General features: G+C 48.8%; 1 protein-coding gene across 1 annotated transcript in view; it reads left to right on the plus strand.

Annotated features, from left to right (window-relative positions):
- The window catches only part of ADCY5 (adenylate cyclase 5), a 1,747,191-nt gene that overhangs the window by 1,683,723 nt on the left and 48,338 nt on the right, over nt 1-15,130 (plus strand). Inside the window, exons 16-17 of the mRNA XM_069616675.1 lie at nt 10,842-10,868; nt 14,720-14,852. Coding sequence (XP_069472776.1) covers nt 10,842-10,868; nt 14,720-14,852 — 160 coding nt within the window. The remainder of the gene's footprint in view (nt 1-10,841; nt 10,869-14,719; nt 14,853-15,130) is intronic.

The raw sequence follows: 15,130 nt of genomic DNA on the forward strand, positions 1-15,130 counted from the left end.
CCCGAGAGAGTACCTGGTAAGGCGCCCTCTTCCCGTGCTCCGAGGGACCATCGAGCACCGCTCCATCTTCGCCGAAGCACCCTGGAAGACAGACCCTCGAAAGGCTGTCGACCCGAGACGGGACCACCGAGGAGATCGAAGTGAAGCACCCGGACATCGACGCCGTCGAAGTCCATTGCCATCGACCAGGGTTCGCAGGTTTGTGTAACCGCTGGAGGCCCGTCGAAGTTGTGTTGCCCAGCCGTGGGAACCACTTGACGCCGTGCCACCGACGACCGGAGCCGTCCGCTCCTTTGCCTAAGAACATTCAATCGAAGGACTCTCTCGACCGCATCTTTGACCGCTTATCCTGCCGGAGAAAGTCGAGGACGACCAACGCGCCGAGGAGAAACCTGCCGGTGGGTTTCCCGCCACCCGAAGATCACAAAGACTCAAACGACTGGACGCCCTTGCTGGGCCTCCGTCTCTACAATCTTTGCGGTCCAGAACTATTGTCACCGAGGTGCCCCGCACGCCTCTGCCTTGCAGGACGCCGACACTCCGACGCCGACGAGCACCGCTCGGACGAAGCTGCCGCCTCATCGACGCCGTTCTACCTTGTTTGTCGACGGACGTTCGACGCCCCGTGCCTCCCGCTTGAAAGGGAAGGCATTCAAGAAGGGCCGTCGATTCCCCGTCACCGAACACCGAGTTTCTCGACGTCTCTCGACGATCCGTGACTCCCGCTTGAAAGTGGGTCGCTCAAGAAGGATCTGTCGACGCCTCTTCGAGGAACTCGACTCCACCAGGTACATTGGGGGGTAAAAACATTATAGGAGGGAATAAGACTTGCAGAGCAATATATGGACTGGGCGTGCGCTATATCTTTGTTTTACAGGTTGCCCAGGTGGGGGGATCTCCACACAGAGCTGTGCCTAGTGGTAGGGGCCAGTATTCTGCCTGTTGCTCAACCATCTTATTTTCTCTCCTCTCTCTATTGCTGGTTTCACTCTATTGGTCTGTGTGACATTGTTACAGTATTGTTCATGCACTTTAATGAGATCTAATGCAAAGGGTGGTACCACTTTAGAATTGTATATATTTGCCATTGTTGATTTTCCTGAGTACAAAGTGAGGTATTATGATAAGTGTACATAACCGGGAATATTGATTATATAAAGACTGTGTTCTAACCAATACAGAGTGTGGACATTCCTTTGTGGGGGCTTGGGGACTACACTGTACTTAAGAACCAGCCCGCATCACCTCCTGAGAAGCTAGGCCTTGATTGCTCGACCATTGCTACCGTAATAGAGAATCTTGGCTGGGGTCTCCTGTGCCTCTCCTCTACCATATAGAGAGAAGAAGTACAGACACCCCCCACCGGTCAGTTGGCCCCTCTCTCACACTGGTGGCTAGCGGTGGGATGCTTATGGTTTTAAGAATCAGTGTATAACCGTGCCACTTACAAAGGATATCTGCCCTTTATTAAATTAAGGTTTAGTTGTGTACAAGATAACTGCATTACAAACAATGGCAAATGGCAAATTAACTCGGATGAGCTTGGAGGCTCTCCAGAGTGCTTGTGAAGCCAGGGAGTTAGACTTTGTGGATAAGTCTAGGGCTGAGCTGATAGCTGCCCTGGTGGACTACCAGACTGATAGTGAAACTCTTGATGAGGGGGGGAAGGCAACCAATGAGGACTCTGCCCCTGGGGTTTCTGCTGAATCTGTCTCTGGGAATGCCGCCATTCCTGCTGCCTCTGTTCCAAACCCCAGCAATTCCTTGGAGCTTGAGTTATTAAGGATGAAATTGGCCTTTGAATAACGCAAGTTGGAAATAGATGCTGAACTTAAGAAAGAGGAGTTGGCTCAACAAGTGGAGCTCAAGAATAGGGATCTTGAACTCAGAAATAAGGACCTTGAACTCAAGAGCCAGGACACTGAATGTCAGAGAATCCAGCTAGAGAAAGCTAGAGTGGAGACTTCAGCTAAAACCAGTGAGAGTGTCAGGTCCCCAGCCACCAAGTTTATGAAAGATTTGGTTGGTGTATTTGTGGAGGGTTCAGATATCCTCCAATGGATCGAAGCGTTTGAAATGGCTTGTGCGATTCATGATGTTGATAAAAGAGATTGGGCTAAGTGTTTGTTAAGCAGAGTGCCTCAAACTGGATATGACTGTATTCTGAAGCTGAGTGTGGAAGAAAGGGGTCAGTATGAGTGTATGAAGTCTGCTTTGATTGCCAAGTTTGGCAAGACACCTACCCAATACCTTAGAAGGTTCCGGGATTTTAAGAAAAGAGAGAATGTGTCTTGGGTTGACTGGGTGAGTGCTGCGCACATGAACATGATGGGGTGGATCGATGGATACAAGGTTAAGACTTTTGTTGAATTGTCCCACCTCTTGTTTTTGGAGCATTTCTCTGAAGCCTGTTCACCAGAGCTGCGTCAGTATGTGGCTGACCAGAACATTTTGGACCCCTTTAAGCTGGCTAGGTTGGCTGACAAGTGGGTCTCCCAACGGGTGTCCCCTAAGGACTCCAGTGGGAAGGACAAGGACAAAGAGAAGGGGGCCTCTCAGAAAGCTGAGGAGTCCCCCAAGCAGTCACAGTCGGGTAAACCAAAACCTTCCTCTCCTAAGACCCAAACATCTAGTGGGGATAAGTCATCTGGGGGTGGGAATAAGAGTAGTGGTCCACCTGCTGCAAAGCAGGCTCCCAGTGGTTCCAGTACCGTACCCCGCACTCCTGGCGCTTGTTGGGACTGTGGGGCTCTGGATCACAAAAGGGGTGACCCCAAGTGTAAAGGTAAGGCACTTGGAGTACAGGCTGTCAGCCTGACCTACCCTTACCCCGTGTCTGAGGTGGAGGCCACTGTCCTCCCCTCCTCTGCCGGGATCACATTTTGTGCTCCGGTGGAGATTTCCTTAGTGTCCCTTGGGGCCTGGGACCAGTATGCAGAAGTACTGGCGACTATCCCACAGAACACCCGTAGGTTTTTGAGAAGTGTCCTCCTGAATGGCCAGCCTTCTACTGGTTTGAGAGACACTGGGGCAAGCATGACAGTGGTGGACAGGACCCTGCTCAAGCCAGAGGACTATGAAGGTGCTCCTCTGCAAACCACCAGGTTAGCTGGTGGGCCTCCCAAATTATCACCTGTAGCCTTAGTCACACTCATGATTGGAGACAAGACAGCAAAGCTTCCTGTCCTGGTTCAGGACAATATCCCTGCTAACATTTTGTTAGGAAATGATCTAGTAGAGTTGGGGTTGATCTCGGATGGACTTCCCCTGACTACTGCTGCAGTCACTAGGTCACAGGTGACACCCCGTCTGGCTGTGGGTCAGGTACCCGAGCCAAAGGCGAGGCCTAAGGCAAGAAGAAGGAAGACCAAGAAGGCCACCTCTGTGGAGGGAACACCTTCTCTTCCTGCTGTTCCGACAGCACCCATTGGGATCCATGCTCCGGACGGGCTGGGTCCAGTGGAAAACCCAAACTCAACTCCTGTGGGAGAAGAGACAGAAGACTCTCCTGTGGGAGAGGTTCTCAACCCGGAGGATCATCCTGACCTTCAATGCTTGTTAGCTGAAGGGGGACCCTCCCGGGCGGACTTCTGTAAGGGACAGAGAGAGTGCCACTCTCTCGAGGGACTGAGGAAACAGGCCCTGGCCCAGGCACAAGGAGAAGTGCCTAGGACATTCCGGATTTATTGGGAGGGTGAGCTCCTTGTTAGTGAGCCCACTAAGCCTGAACCTGGTGCCCTCAAGAGGTTGGTGGTACCCCAGGTTTACAGGCCCTTCCTACTGCAGTTGGCGCATGAGGTGCCCTTGGCTGGTCATCTTGGGACCAAGAAGACTAAGCAGAGGCTCTCTGCCCATTTCTACCTTCCACGGATGGGAGTAGAGGTGGAGTCCCACTGCAGGACCTGCCCAACTTGTCAGTTGTCTGGCAAGACTGGAGGCAGTGTCATTGCCCCACTGCAGCCATTGCCAGTGGTAGGCACACCATTTGAGAGGGTGGGCATCGACATCGTCGGTCCCCTTGACCCTCCCACATGTCTCTTGCTAGCTTCCGGGTAAGAAGAGGATGAGAGTTAGCCCCTTCCTGATTTGCTGCATAGCAACCCTCAGGATGGCTCAGTGGAGGGAGTACATCTCTCTCCAGGTTTGACGACAGAGCAACAGAGGGCCTGCAGGGCTTTGCTCCAACAGTATGCCTCTCTGTTTTCACTGAAGCCAGGCCTTACACCGTGGTGTAAGCATGAAATTGACACTGGTGACAGTGTACCTGTCAAAAGCAGGTGCTACCGTATGTCAGATACCGTTAAAAACCACATCCAGGCTGAGGTCGCCAAGATGTTGGATCTGGGTGTTATTGAACCCTCAACCAGTCCCTGGTCCAGTCCAGTGGTCCTTGTCCCCAAGGCAAGTTCCCAGGCGGGTACCAAGGATTGGAGGTTCTGTGTGGACTACCGAGGAGTCAATGCCGTCACCAAAACTGACGCGCACCCATTGCCCAGGGCTGATGAGCTCGTGGACACCATAGGTGCTGCCAAATTTGTGAGCACCTTTGACCTTACCTCAGGCTATTGGCAAATAGCTCTGACGGACCATGCCAAGGAAAAGACGGCCTTCTCAACACCTGAGGGACTCTACCAGTTTAGGGTCATGCCTTTTGGGTTGAAGAATGCCCCTGCCACCTTCCAGAGATTGGTCAACCATGCGCTCAGTGGGCTGGAAGCCTTTTGTGTGGCTTACTTAGACGACATTGCCGTCTACAGTTCCATCTGGGAAGAGCATTTGACACATCTGGATAAGGTGTTGCAGGCCTTGAAAAGGGCTAACCTCACTATCAAGGCCACCAAGTGCCAGATAGCTCAGGGGAAAGTTACCTATCTTGGTCATGAGGTAGGAGGGGGTCAAATCCAACCTCTCTCCAGTAAAGTACAGGATGTACAGAACTGGGAGACTCCCACTACTCAAACCCAGGTGAGGGCCTTTTTGGGCCTGACTGGGTACTATCGCAATTTCATGGCAGACTATGGGACCATAGCTGCCCCCCTGACAGCTCTAACCTCACCCAAGCAGCCTAGGAAGGTTAATTGGACCGAAGACTGTCAGAGGGCCTTTGATGGCTTGAAAGAAAGTCTGTGTAGGGCACCTGTGTTGAGTGCGCCTGACTACAGCCGACCCTTTATCGTCCAGACGGATGCCTGCGACACCGGAATTGGAGCTGTCTTGTCCCAGTTAGATGACAAAGGGAGAGAACATCCTATCATATTCATCAGTAGACAACTCAAGGGTAGAGAACTTAGGTGGGCTACTGTTGAAAAGGAGTGTTTTAGCATAGTTTGGAGCCTTAGACGTTTTAGGCCCTACCTTACGGGGTCTACCTTCAAGGTCCAAACCGATCATAAGCCCCTGAAGTGGCTTATGCAGATGAAGGGTGAGAATCCGAAATTGCTCAGGTGGTCCATTAGCCTGCAAGGGCTAGACTTCACCATAGAGCACAGACCAGGGAAGAGTCACGATAATGCAGATGGCCTTTCCAGAAGGTATGTTGACCCTCTGGATGAGGGTGTCTATCCCGTGGGAGATTAGACACCCTCCACCTCAGTCTGGGGGGGGCGACTGTGATGCTGGAAATGCATCAGAGGGACAGGGCCTCTGAATCATTGTCCTTTACTGCTTTTTATCGTGTGTTCTGTCATGTTTTCTGCCCAGGAATCCATGTGGGACTCCTGGCAGTGCAGCTCTCTCTTTTGGTTTGGTGAACAGACCCATGGGATACCCTTATGGCACCCATGGGTAGGGGTACAACCCTGTGCCCCTAGTGTATGTTTTTGGGCACCTGTGGGTGGCCCCAGAGCAGGGTATGGGCTGGTGGCAGCTCCATGCTGAAATCGACAGGTGCTCTGGGTGTCCTCCATTTTGGGATACCCAGGCCCTGCCATTGGGATCAGTTGATTCCTGATAGAAAACAAGATGGCCCCTGTGGCCTCTTGCTTTCTATTGCCTGTTATCTTGTTTTCCCAAAGTCCTGGGAAGCCCTGTCTCTGTCCCTTCCCCCTGACTGGCTGTTGGGTGGAAGTTCCGTATTTGGTGTTGTTGTGAAGGCCCAGCTAGACTGACTGGAGCCTTCCCAGTGACTGTATGTTGTGGGTACCTCCTGTGGGTGGGACCTGGGTGAATGGAGTGTGTGACCAATATACACTCCTTGTTGTGGTTGTCTGGTTTCTGGCATGAGAGACAAAGACTGAGACAGCCCTGCCCGAAACTGGCCTGAATACAGTGTGTAGTGTTGAATGGCTGGGTACTTGTCCCAATCCACATTCCTTGTTGTGAGTGTCTGGAAGGGAGGAGTGTGGCCTGAATGCACTGTGTGCCTGATTGGCTGACTGACTGCATGAATGCCCTTCTGTATGATTGGCTGCTGAGTGTGTGCCAGCAGTGTGGATGAGAGGCAGGATAGTATATCTGGGGACCTCTCACCACTGGTAATTGGTTCAGAAGCAGCCAGGGGTTCAGAAGCAGCCAGGTGTTCAGAAGCATCCTGGAGCTGAGTCTCCACTCTAAGAGTAACTGGAACTGCTGATCCTCGACGTCCAGCTGGAAGAAGAAGACTTGCTGTGGCATTTGCTTCGACCGATCCGAAGGCTGTCGAAATCGTCGAGGGCTGACCCGAGAGAGGACCTGGTAAGGCGCCCTCTTCCCGTGCTCCGAGGGACCATCGAGCACCGCTCCATCTTCGCCGAAGCGCCCTGGAAGACAGACCCTCGAAAGGCTGTCGACCCGAGACGGGACCGCCGAGGAGATCGAAGTGAAGCACCCGGACATCGACGCCGTCGAAGTCCATTGCCGTCGACCAGGGTTCGCAGGTTTGTGTAACCGCTGGAGGCCCGTCGAAGTTGTGTTGCCCAGCCGTGGGAACCACTTGACGCCGTGCCGCCGACGACCGGAGCCGTCCGCTCCTTTGCCTAAGAACATTCAATCGAAGGACTCTCTCGACCGCATCGTCGACCGCTTATCCTGCCGGAGAAAGTCGAGGACGACCAACGCGCCGAGGAGAAACCTGCCGGTGGGTTTCCCGCCACCCGAAGATCACAAAAACTCAAACGACTCAAAGCCCTTGCTGGGCCTCCGTCTCTACAATCTTTGCGGTCCAGAACTATTGTCACCGAGGTGCCCCGCACGCCTCTGCCTTGCAGGACGCCGACGCTCCGACGCCGACGAGCACCGCTCGGACGAAGCTGCCGCCTCATCGACGCCGTTCTACCTTGTTTGTCGACGGACGTTCGACGCCCCGTGCCTCCCGCTTGAAAGGGAAGGCATTCAAGAAGGGCCGTCGATTCCCCGTCACCGAACACCGAGTTTCTCGACGTCTCTCGACGATCCGTGACTCCCGCTTGAAAGGGGGTCGCTCAAGAAGGATCTGTCGACGCCTCTTCGAGGAACTCGACTCCACCAGGTACATTGGGGGGGTAAAAACATTATAGGAGGGAATAAGACTTGCAGAGCAATATATGGACTGGGCGTGCGGTATATCTTTGTTTTACAGGTTGCCCAGGTGGGGGGATCTCCACACAGAACTGTGCCTAGTGGTAGGGGCCAGTATTCTGCCTATTGCTCAACCATCTTATTTTCTCTCCTCTCTCTATTGCTGGTTTCACTCTATTGGTCTGTGTGACATTGTTACAGTATTGTTCATGCACTTTAATGAGATCTAATGCAAAGGGTGGTACCACTTTAGAATTGTATATATTTGCCATTGTTGATTTTCCTGAGTACAAAGTGAGTTATTATGATAAGTGTACATAACCGTGAATATTGATTATATAAAGACTGTGTTCTAACCAATACAGAGTGTGGACATTCCTTTGTGGGGGCTTGGGGACTACACTGTACTTAAGAACCAGCCTGCATCACCTCCTGAGAAGCTAGGCCTTGATTGCTCGACCATTGCTACCGTAATAGAGAATCTTGGCTGGGGTCTCCTGTGCCTCTCCTCTACCATATAGAGAGAAGAAGTACAGACACCCCCCACCGGTCGGTTGGCCCCTCTCTCACAGCGTGATATTTCGACTGCTTCGGGGCCCCCACAGGTGAAAAGCTGGGTAGATCATACTATCTGGTGGGACAAAAAAGATCAGCTCCCGTTTTCAAAATATTGTCGAGCGAGTAATATAAAAAGTACTATTGCCATAACACCTGTGTGATAGTTCAAGGAATGCTCAAGACATTGTAGCTGAGAGTTGTTTTTGTGTCAAATGCTCTGCAGAAGAAAAATAAAAGAATGTATGTGGGGGGACAGATAGGGAAATGCAATTGAGTTGATCTCATGGGGAGGCAGGGCCTCGGCCCCGGCGATGCACCACCCAAACCACACTGCAGAGTTTGCTTGGGTGATCCCAGAGAAGCGGCCTGCCACCTTCTCCCATTAGCCCCAGCCAGCATTGTCAGTGGTGAGCGGTCATTGGAGTTCTAACCCAAAAGATCTGGGGGGACAGAGGTTACAGGCCCCTGTGCTAGAGAGACCATAGACGCCAACACCCCCCTTTCCATTTGGAGACTGAGAGAAGAAGGTTCGTTACACAGGTACGTGTCCTTTATTTACAGTGATTTTGACCAGTTTAGATTAGTTTCAGTAGCAAGAATGCAATATATTTCACTCGTGGTCAAATCACGTAAGCCTGATGGAATGGGACTTTGGTTTGGTGAGTTTGGAAGGAGGGTTAGACTTACGTCATGCTGACAGGGTGTTCCGGTTTTGCCAGTAAGGTTCCCATTTTCACTACTTTGTCCCAGAAATATTTTGTTCATTGAACATGTTTTGTTTATGTTGATGGCCACAGGCAAAGTGTAGTCCTTCTTTTGTGTTGGCCAAAAGTGTAGCCCTGCATTCATTTTGCTGGTGTGCCCCTGATGTCTGGTCACTTTAACTTATGGGCCACTCTGTTTGGAGCTGACCATCTGCAGGCAATACATCAGTTTTGTTTAAAAAATAGTCTGCTGGCCGTGCCCCCTAAATTAACAAACATGAACCTATAATTTGACCGCCGTTTTGTTTTAGTTTTAAACACAAGTTAAAAATTCATTCTGCAGATTTTCAAAACATGTACCTGCACCTGAACCTCTCCTCCTTTTATCAATAGGAGATTCTGATAAGTCTTTAGACATCACTGATGTGAGTTATGCCTCCAGTAGAAGGCATGCAACAAACGCTGTATGCTCCTTACTGAACTGTGGAAGAACAACTTATGAAACAAATAGTCTTATATTATTTTACAGAAGAGGGGCACCCACTTACTTTTCTGCCATGGGCCCCACTATCTCAAGTAGTCCTGATCAGTGATTGTCCTGGTTGCATTGTGTCACAGATTGTCCCCCTATGATGACCTAAAACCCTTAAAACACTAATTTGTTGGATGCAGACCGTGGAGGAAGCCAAAGCATTACAAGTTCTCCTGGAGACTAGAGCAAACCGACCTCTGGCCAAGCAGCTCCAGTAAAAAGGGGAAACCACATCCAAGATGGCGGCCTGAGTGCATAGCCCCTTCTCATCCTGAATGATGTGAGCAGAGAGCAGTGACCAAAACCAGTGAAGCCAATAAGAGCAGGTCTTTGGATGCCCCGCCAATACGCTAGACTGGAAAGGTATGAGAAGAGAAAATGATGCAGCAGAAAGGAAGAAGCGGCAAAGATCCGAAAGAGGCCAGGCCGACGCGGGAGCTGGAAGCGCCTGGAGAGTGCTGAACGGCGCTGCGACTTTGCTGGGGATGTATCCAGGGAGAGGAGTGCTTAGGTTGTTGTTGGCCTTCTGAGACTTGCTGGTCATGCTGGGAGATTGTCAGAGAGTACAGTTGAGGGCATCGCCAGAGAAGTGCTGGAATCTTGAGATGCCACCACAGGATGCCAGAGAGAAGTGGAGAGACATGATGGAGGGCTGGAGAGCAAAGCACTGTGCTGCAGGAAGAAAAGAGAGTCTCCAACGTTGATGGTACTCACGAGGGCCCAAAACAGAAGCAGAAAGGCAAGGAACAAGTAGAAGGGGCGAAGGAACATGGAGGTGCAAGTGCACAATTGGGGCCTGACACTATCCTGAGAAGCGTAGTGATAATATAAAACCTAAAAGACATTGTGAGATGAAGAGCCCTTACAATGCATTCTGGGAAATGTAGTCAAAGTGCTAAACGACATTGTGAGATAGAGAAAACCCTGAAGGTGCACCCTGAGAAACATTGAGAAATTACTAAAGCATTTCAAGAGATTGCAGGATAGAAAGAATGCTGAAGTTGCAGTCTGGGAAATGTAGTGAAAGTAACAGAGGTCAAAAAAAGATTGTGAGAAAAAGTCCTTACATTGCCTCCTTGTAAATACAGTGAACTTCCCAAAGACTCACCAAGGAACTCTAAATGACAGGAAATGACATTCTGCCAACACCATCAAAGAAAGACATTTCTAAAAAATATTCAAAATAATACTTGTAAATATACTTTACACACGTTTTCCCAAATTCGAGGTTTTGTTTCATTAAGTAAGTGACTAAGCGCGTTTATTGTAGCCATTCGGAACACGGCTTTCTTCTGTACAGTAACGTCTGATCGGAAAGTTGTCCCTGATGAGATTATCCGTGGTGATCCAGAATCGAGCTGCAGTGCTTTAATAAAATATAAAAACTGCCCCAATAGGAGCTCACAACTGCAACTATTGTGCTTGGTGTATGTGCACATTTCCCTTCATTAACGTGACTATTTTTCCTCCCACTGTTTAAATTGCACACCTGTGAAAGAATCGTTATTTTTAAATACGTTAAAGCATTTTATTTGTAAAAATATTTAACATTTTGTCATTTTGCTTTTTTTCAGAGAGTCCTCTAATGGAACACTGTCCTGGTGAGTTGATATTGCTGCTTAAAAATCCGCCACGTGTCACCATATACATGATGCATCGTGTACAAGTTACGACACTCGAGATGTTGTGTGCACGTGCTCTGCCTGCCACTGGACCTAGGCCACTGCCTCAAATGCAGCATCATGACTGCATTGTCCCGTGTTTATTAGAGGGGTGGGGGCCGGGGGTCCCTCCACACCCGCATGCCTCCAGTTTGATCCCCTTTGACTACTCGTATTCCCACTGTTAGACACGCTTTTTCTTACTAAACCACACTCCTACCCACATTCATCTGTTAATGTTAACAAATAACATTTTTTGGGGAACTGCAATTCGTTAACATGTTGTCTTAAAGCGGATTACCTATGACACACGTGTTATGTAACGTTGCCGGGATGATTTATACCACGCTCCTCTGCCTTGGCATGGCCCCCAGGCAGTCTGGTTGGTGTGAAGGAGAGCTGAGTGGGTCAAGTTGTTGGGGGAGGGAAGGAGAGGGGGGAAATGCTAGATGGCTTTGCTGCTGTCTGCATGCTTGCCGTGCGGAAGTACCCAGGTGTGGGGACCTGTTTCTAGGTGCTCTCTGTTGAGGGCGTAGAGGCTTTTGTATCCAGGTGGCAGCCTCGTGTGCCCGTGGTGCTAGGCTGTATTGGCAGGGGTGCTGGTAGGTATGATGGGTGTAGAGCTCTGTTCGTTGTTTGTAGAGTAAAAACATGCTTATTGATTAGCCTGCATTATATAGTCGTAAATATTGGTGTTTCGAATGACTCTAACAAGCCCCAATATTGAAAGTTAAGGTAACTGGGGTACATGAGAAAAAAAGTAATTTGCCAAGGATCACACACATATTGGCTGAGGAAGCCACGATTAGAAAGACGGCCGTTTGGTTTCACTGGCAACAATTTATACATTATACCGCCTCTCTTCCCTAAGGTATAGCAGGCCCCCTTTTCCTTAGAAAATATTACATGAGCTTCATGTTGACGTTGAGTTGTGCTTCAATATAAAGGGGGGCTCAAAATACTGATACCTGAGCCATTACAAACCTATTAAATGGTAAAAATGCCAGAATAAGCACACACAAAAAATCTGCATTATTCTAAGAAATGTTAGTTCTATAAACCATGCCATATGATCTCATAAAAACTAATGAAGCACAAAAACATCCAAACAAATGTACTAAGTGTTTTGAGAAGGTTTTAAACCCTATAACAGCCAACAAAAATGAAAAAACTAAAACTAAATGCCCAATATTAATTTTGATCACATTCTCTCTATCAGCCAACCATATGAAAAAAGAATAACCTAATTCTAAAAAGTTGCGAGTCGGACACTGAGAACCAAAAATACCTAACACCTTGTCTAATGTACAAAAAGTATTACTGTTACATTAAAACATGTTTACAGTATCTCAATATCATGAACATTTGCATTGGGTGTTCTAAATATTAAATTAATAAAAGGGTAGGATACCCTTGGTCGACACCAATATTTCATGTTTCGACTAGTATGCTAATCCATGCTACTCTTCATCAGGGTAAGCAAATATTCCACATGTCATCTTGCCAGCCCAAATCAGAGGGAGAATGCTGAATCGCATAAAACAGTCGAAAATGAAACTAAAAGTGGTTTGGGACATTGAAAAATCACAAACAAGAGTTAGGTCAAAGGAAACAAAGAGGTATTCGCATTCCCAAACCGCCACTTAGTGTTTCTTTAGTCTTACAATCACTGCAGCATTCTATAGGAGCCCAAAAAAGGAAAAACATCCTCTGAGAGCTGTAGAGCCCAAAGTGGAACAATGTTAGAGGACAGAAGAGCAAAGGTAATAACAAAATGCCATAGAGTATAATGTATAATCTAACAATCACTACTACCCAAAAGGAGGCACTCTCTGCCTATCACCCGTGGTCCATCTACAGAGAGCATAAATAAGAGACCCATATTCCTCTACCCTTAATATCTAAGGTCAACAAGAATGAAAGAGGTGAACACAGGCCTATTGAAATTAAGCTGTGCATCCTGACTAAACGCAGCCGCATCTGTGATTGTGAGGTCGATCGTGGTGATGCAGGCGGGGAGGGCCATTGGCCGTGTATGTATTTGGCATCTGCTGTTCTTGCTACAGATGGATGTTATGTTATGTTATGTTAGCGGTACTTGTATAGCGCACTGTCACCAACGGTATTGGTCGCCAGGCGCTCTGGCGGATCTGTAAACAGGAAGGGTGGGTAAGATTAGTAAGGAAGAGAGGAGAAGGAGAGTGGGAGAAGTGGTGTGCTGTTGGCAACTGCAGCTCGGTATACACCGAGTGCTGGGCTTTGGTGCTAGTATCGGATCGGGCGAATGCCTCGAGTGTTGTGGGTGAAGTTTGTGTTGTTGATGCGGTGTAGTAAAGTGCATGCGGATTGCTGGGAGAGAGATGGTTGTGTGGTTTTGTGTGGGTTTAACTATACAGAAGATTGAGGGTTGGGTTAGTGGTGTCTGTATCCTGATTCAGGTACTTAAGGTTCCGTTAGAGTTGTATACCTGTAGGTTGGGATGTTGCTGGTTCCTCGTGGGCCGACTCGCTTTGGTGGTGTTGCGCTGATCCAACTGTATCCTATTGAGTATAGTTTGGATTGGTAGGTGCGCCTGAACCTAATCTTCAGGTGTGGGACTGGGTGGGTGATATCTATTCTTAGGTGATCTAGTATGACCCTGGTCGGTTACAGCTCTGAATGGTTCAGGGTCGGAGTCGTGTTGATGTGTTGTCCTAGTGGATCCGTCTTGGTGAGCCTGTGTATTCAGACGTTCGTATCCTTCTGTCCTGACTGGTTCTTTGGTTTCAGTGGGGTGAACATCCTTGGGACTGTTGTTTAGTTGTAGGTTTGTGTGGTGGGGAATTGTGCTTCCTGCTTTGTATTGGTGGACAGTGTGTAGTGATGAAACATTCTGTTTCTTACCCATTACATTGGGGCCCGTGGTGCAGTGCTTCCTTTCCCTCTCCATGTTTTGTCCTTAGGGCTGTTGGGGAAGGTAACAGTTAAGGTCATGGTCCTCTTGATGATTCGTTCTAGTCTTTGTCTTAGTTTGCTATGTTTATGTAAGATCACTGTCACACAACCGCACCCTTGAAAGTGTTGCTTGTATCTCAAGGCGCTGTTAAGGCCCCATGTCCATCCTACTCCTTTTCGGGCAGTTTTATGCAATTTCCTTGAGGTTGATCAGGTTTTTAAATGGCACAGACAAGCTACAAAATGATGGAAAATCCTGTCTGGGGAATGCCAAATGCTTTAGCAGTGTTGGCGCAACAATTTGTCGGTAAGATGGCTCAGCAGGTTAAACGCTCTTTGCTGTGATATGTGTTTGATCTGCAGGTCGCAGGTTCAAATCCAGGCAAGGCCAATTCGGCCTTTCATCCTTCCAAGGTTGTTAAATGTGAACCCTTTTTGATTGGGTAATAATAGTAATGTATGTAAATATGTCCTATGTAAAGCGCTTTTGATTAAAGCGCTACATGCAAAACAAATGATTATGAATTATTAATTTCTGGGCCCCGTTCGGTGCAAATGCCCTAATCATAGGAGTGTATTAGCCCAAGTGTTTGATTCAGGTGGTGGCTGCACCTGCTTCCAGCATCAGAGTTTCTCCTGTAGTCTGAACTGAGCCACTGGTTCTGCACCCCTTCACACAGTGATCTCCCCAGGATGTTTCAACCGTCTATTAGAATAACAGAGGGCCATCCTTCACTGACCGTTGCCCGGCCATCCTATCCTGTGACCCTTTCTCCCACAGTGAAGATGTGTTCTTTGGCTTTCTGCAGCAGCCAGTCTGGAACCTGTGAACTGACTCTCCTTTTCCCTTGATGCAGCGCGGATATCGTGCCCAGGGTGGCGCTGAAGATCGTGACGCCCATCATCATCACTGTGTTTGTCCTGGCACTGTACCTCCACGCCCAGCAGGTGGAGTCCACTGCGCGGCTGGACTTCCTCTGGAAACTTCAGGTACCGCGAGGTTTGCAAGCCTCTGCGTGCACTACGTTAAGCACCCTATACACTGTTTTACAATGTTCCCGGTTCCCATACATGCATAGCTCTGCTCGCTTTGTTGTTGTTTATTTAAAACATTTGATTTCAGTTTGAGAATAATGATAGTAGAAATGCATAGTCAACGTCATAGCCACTTAACCAAGTTCTAACTAGCCAGAGTGAGGGCATAGATTTGTTTTCTTGTACACACCTGTTCCATTGATTCCTTCGGATCAATAGTTGACTGGCTTTTG

The sequence above is a fragment of the Ambystoma mexicanum genome, chromosome 9 (assembly GCF_040938575.1).
Source record: "Ambystoma mexicanum isolate Mex_15411 chromosome 9, UKY_AmexF1_1, whole genome shotgun sequence".
NCBI lineage: Eukaryota > Metazoa > Chordata > Amphibia > Caudata > Ambystomatidae > Ambystoma > Ambystoma mexicanum.